The 4,978-nt window shown below is 47.6% G+C and overlaps 2 protein-coding genes across 2 annotated transcripts; one reads left to right on the plus strand and one right to left on the minus strand.

Annotated features, from left to right (window-relative positions):
- Window positions 1-1,236: 1,236 nt before the first annotated feature.
- Window positions 1,237-2,406, minus strand: BDV27DRAFT_139900 (uncharacterized protein). Its single transcript, XM_032069542.1, has 3 exons — window positions 2,146-2,406; window positions 1,934-2,090; window positions 1,237-1,881 (listed from the first exon to the last, which is right to left on the minus strand). Exon 3 carries the CDS (start codon window positions 1,707-1,709, stop codon window positions 1,416-1,418), a length of 294 nt encoding a protein of 97 aa, XP_031920202.1. The 5' UTR covers window positions 1,710-1,881; window positions 1,934-2,090; window positions 2,146-2,406; the 3' UTR covers window positions 1,237-1,415.
- A 1,001-nt stretch (window positions 2,407-3,407) lies between these two features.
- Window positions 3,408-4,221, plus strand: BDV27DRAFT_139901 (uncharacterized protein). Its single transcript, XM_032069543.1, has 2 exons — window positions 3,408-3,911; window positions 4,012-4,221. The coding sequence occupies exons 1-2, from the start codon at window positions 3,498-3,500 to the stop codon at window positions 4,108-4,110; spliced, it is 513 nt and encodes a 170-aa protein (XP_031920203.1). The 5' UTR covers window positions 3,408-3,497; the 3' UTR covers window positions 4,111-4,221.
- The last annotated feature ends 757 nt before the right edge of the window (window positions 4,222-4,978 follow it).

Here is a 4,978-nt window from a genome sequence, read left to right on the forward strand (position 1 = left end):
TTTTTTTCCGTCTTTCTTTTTCGTCGCATTTTCTTGTTCGTCCGCTCGCACCTGATATGCTCCATATTTGACCCAGACTGAATAATCTTGTCGGTCCTGTGGTTCTCTAAGGTTCTCACCCACTCACCCACCAAATCTTGGGCAATAGGTTTTCGATGACACACAGTGGGCGGACGGGCCGGTCACTGATTGGCGTCAGATTAAAGTCGTTCATCACATGGTTATCATTACTTAACGATCGGATTTTGTTTACCCTCAAAAGTCCGACCCCAGGGGTAGCTTGACTCTTCTCTGTCAACAAGATACCCTGTCTTGGAGCCATGTGGGCTGCCTTTCTTTCCTTCTGAACCTCTCATTTCCCTGTCTATTTTCCGTTCTGAACAAGGTATGTATTGGATAACGTCGAGCCGATAGCCCCTCTTACTGTATAAGTATATCGTCATGGTGATCGCCTACTTTGACTCTAAGGGACCCTTGTCCCGTCACTAGAACTTGGGGATCGTCGACCAACGACCTTACCCTATGACCGATATGGTTATATCCAACGAACATCCACACTGAAAGAAGAAGAGAAAAGGAAAAAATAAAATTAAAAACCAAAACCAATCATCCTGAGAGGCTCGAGGAAGGTACCGGTGAGAAAAGGGGAAGATAATCTATCTATTATTGGATGCGCTACACCTGCACAATTGCTTTTTGGTGTCGCTCCCGCGCTAGCAGGGGATTCAAAGAATTATATTGCTTTTTCATCCTGGTGCCTCGTGGACGTAGTCCAATTCAAACAGATGTCACCAACAAATTAATCCCGCGGATCCGTCCGCAAAAGGAATATTGATATGATGTAGCGAACGATTACCCCGTCAGGCGGGCTGAGCTCACCGTTCAGGGTGCCTGGAAATCCCCCTATGGAGGGTATAAAGACAGGGGAAAACTTTAGCACCCCGCTAGGGGAGATGTTGCTTATAGTTCCTCCGCGACTCTATAGCGTCACGATGGATGGCTTCCTACCCCTGATGATGGAGTGGATAGCGCGCAACTTTGATGTACGGTTTGCAGAGTCTCTTGCAATGCGCCGTTTTTATCCGACGCTAGGGGACGCACGTTTGGATTACCGGTATCAAGCGGAGCTCGATACATAAGAACCGTAGAACGCACACGGTCTAAATTCGGGAAGAGCAACCGACCCTCGCGGTCAACACCCCAATCATAACGGGGGGGGGGCCTACTTCGGCCGAGGGCTTTTCCACCTTTCCCTTATGACCATCAAAACCCTGTCTGACGGCTCTCTCAAGTATCTTTACACACGGACACCCATGGAGAGAATAAGCGATCATACAGCCAAGCCACTAAGGCACCGAATCACCTGTCCAGGGTCACTGCGTATGCAGCTAAGATTTAGTTCCTCCAACTAAGATTTAGATCGAGGCTGCAAACCTTCTACGGACAAGGCACGGAGCACTGTCGAACGAGAAGCCTCTCCTTTCTGGTGGACTGGTCAAAACGTTGAACTTGTTTTCATTCTTCGACAAATCCGGTGGCCTCCTGCAACCAAGAGTACCTAAACTAGCAATGCTTGCGGCTGAGCCACGGGCGACTAGTGGGGCAGTGAGCCCTACGGCCGTGTGTGAAGATGACCTCGCCCGCCGTCCCAGGATGGCGGGTTTTGAGTTCCCTCGGATGGTGTTACCGTGGATGAAGTGCATGGCCATACTGGGGACACTGAATGACTTGTGACAGTCTTGTTGATAAGAGGAGGGGAGAAGTAGCACAGTTTCAGCCTTGATGGAGGGCAAACTTGTGTGTTACGCATTCCTAGATGAAACAGAACTTCGGCAGTCCGATCCACGTCAATTCGCTAATTTTAAACGTATCAGGAAACCGGTAAGGAGCTCCCATCTTATCAAAGAAATAATAATAATAATAATCATAATAGGGGGGGGAGGCTAAAGTAAAAAAAAAAAACCATCAAATGCTAACGCGAAACCGCCTCGAACTAAATTAAGAGCTAAACGCGAATCGTTGTGAAACTCTTTTTTGGTTCCAATCTGATTGGATCAACAGAGGGCCCTGAAGGAAGATTTCCAGATAAGGTAAATGCCCTAGAACACTAAACGGACGAGGTTAATGAAGGCTTCTAACTTATAGGGTAAAAAACCCTTTCGGGGGCTGCGGTCCGGGTCCACGGTCGTGGGCGACCGAGATTAAGAATCAGCGATCAGTTAATCCTGCCCGCTCATTGGTGGGGTCGGGTATAGGTAGGGGATACCTTAATTCTCTACTCATAGACAAATGTCCTGTCGAAAGCCTCGACAATTGCTGAGAATGACGGCATTTCTAGGCTCACCCTCGACCTGCATCAATCGAGGGGTGTGCATGCATTGGAAATGTGTAACACAAAAGCCTCATGCCACGTTTTTATTTATTTATTTATTTATTTTACTGATGTTTGAGGAAGAAATATTCCTTGAGTGGAAGCTAATGGATGCTTGATCCCTGTCAATGATGCTAGAGCTTTTGAAGTCTTGGCAGTATAGGACCTATCCCATTTGTCCGGACAGCTGGAGACAAGCCCATTTGCGCATTCGTGGTTACTATCCCTTAGAAGGAATTGGTCGCGCCCTAACGGCTTTCTCTCAACCAGAGCCACCAACCAGTTTCCAATCTGTCAAGGTTGCCAAGGATGCGTGCATCCTAGGTAACTGGAGACAAGATTATCCACAATTCAAGACCTTCATCTGGTTAGAATTAGATAGAGAGATAGACCAAGAGAGAGAGAGGGAGATGAGAAATGGGAACGGACTAAACTGACCTTTCCCCAAAGTCCCGCTAACCAAATCCCGTAAGAAACGGACAATACCGACCCGTCATACGGGGGACGACCAATGGCAAGTCCCGAGCCATTCTCCGCATTCGATAGACTGCTCCAAGATGGTCAAGTCTCGTGATTGGCAAATTGGAAGTCACTCCGTCACGCCCCTGACAGTTTTTCTTATTGCCAAGCACCCCGTCGCGAGATGCCACCTAATGTGGTTAGGTGTGTTCCAGACTCATGTCACCGCTTTTTAATTCAGAAAAGCGTTAGGGTTGGTCAACTTTGTTTAGCTTCGGCGTAACTTTATTCGCTTTTGCCCATCATCACTATTGATCGGATGTTCATTAGGCTATCATATTAGACTACCTTCCTTGATGCCTTGGAGATAGGTCATGCTCATGTTTGCCTATCAAGCTCCCCCCCATCTCCTCCAAAGAAGCTCTGACAGTGGTGACTCACCTTACACAGGCATCTTGCCCGCCATGTGGACTGATACTAGCCAGCCACTGGCGGGGGACTTTTTCATGGATGGATGTTGTACCTTTTCTTTTCTATTAAGTTTCGCTCTCGCTTCGCCATGTCAGAAACCCTATCTAGAATACCTTGTATACTCAATAGAGGAGTAAAATGCGACCAAAGTTAAATTCTCCTGCTGATCTGTCTCGTCTGCCAATGGATCAATCAAATGGCAACAGCTGGTTGGGTGTACCTTGAGCTACGGTGGGTATGTGTCAATTGTGTCAAACATAGATACATTGATACTGTACATGCTCCGGAAGGCCCAACGTACCTCCAGCCTATCCTGGTAGCCGTCCACGCATCCCAGATGTCGTCCTGCACTGTTACTGTGACAATGGTCGATATATCAATACCACTCCATGTATGGAGTACATGCCGGCCCCACCCAGAGGACGTCAAGCCAACGCTTAAATTATCAGCTTCTGGACTAGTTGTCAATAGCAGAGGGAAAAGCATAACACCTAGTCTCGTCTGCCGGCTTATGAATCAGGCGTGCAGGGACCTGATTTGCACGTTGACTCATCCTTCCCTGAGTAACCATTTCTATCCTATCATAGCACCATCAGGCGTTGTCTATGAGGTAAGCTTGCTGAGGCCCGGGTCTGGGTCTTGATATCACCGGGCACCTCTACATCGGTGTCTACCTATAACGTTCCTTCTTCCTGATCACCATACCTTAGGTATCGAGCCGACAAGATGTCACATCGATTAATAATATGAGGCATGACCTCACACCTTTTCCAATGAACCAAGGTCAATGCAGAACCCTATCTGTATGAGAACCGGGACAAAAATAGTAAAAGGGCTAATCTGGACGGAACGACCTGCCCCAGAGAAAAAAAAAAAAGTCACCTTATCCGACAGATCGAACCAGATTGGGCCTTAGGCCAGCAAGCTAGTACCAAAAGCTGGGTACAGCTAATATGCCTTCTTCTCCACCAATCTTATCATGACTTCGACAATGGTCAGAAGTCCGCACCATACCCAATACAGCTTTATTCACGACGAACGCATTCTGCCCTGTCGTATGATCTGATTGGCCCCGCCTGCCACCAACAACCACCCATTGGCTGCTCACGCCAAGCCCCGTACCCTAATTTCCATTATTAGCTACCAGAGCCTACTATACTAAGGTAAGTAATCGTTACTAAACTTGATGGTCAACATCGAATTCCCCAACGGATATAGTATCCTGACTCCGATCTACAACGGAGTCTTCCCCCTTCTTTTTACCGGAGTTCGACTCCTCGACCTCCGTGCGGGCGGGACTTTCCGTTGGATTTTACCTAGATCAGTTTCATCTCGCGAAGTTTCAGATAGACCCAGTAGATCTCTGGTCTCTGGTAGGTGGGGAGGAGTCTGAACAAATACCCTTCCTTGTTGATCCATTCCTCACTTTCTTTCCGCGGAGACCACATGCATGCATGCCAACTTAAGGGTCCTTAACGACCACTAACCGGGGGGTTCTTGGCTCTCGGGGGCAGAATTCAGATGCAGGTTCAACGAGGTACCTATACTTAGAACCCTCGTCCCTTTTGAGGATGATCATTTTCATTTCAAACGAGGACTTGCGCCTTGATGGTTGAGTTAGATTCCCTTGGCGTTGCCTTCTTTTTTCTTTTTTCTTTTTTTTTTTTTTGTGCTTTG

This window comes from Aspergillus caelatus, assembly GCF_009193585.1.
Source record: "Aspergillus caelatus strain CBS 763.97 unplaced genomic scaffold BDV27scaffold_577, whole genome shotgun sequence".
Classification (NCBI taxonomy): domain Eukaryota; kingdom Fungi; phylum Ascomycota; class Eurotiomycetes; order Eurotiales; family Aspergillaceae; genus Aspergillus; species Aspergillus caelatus.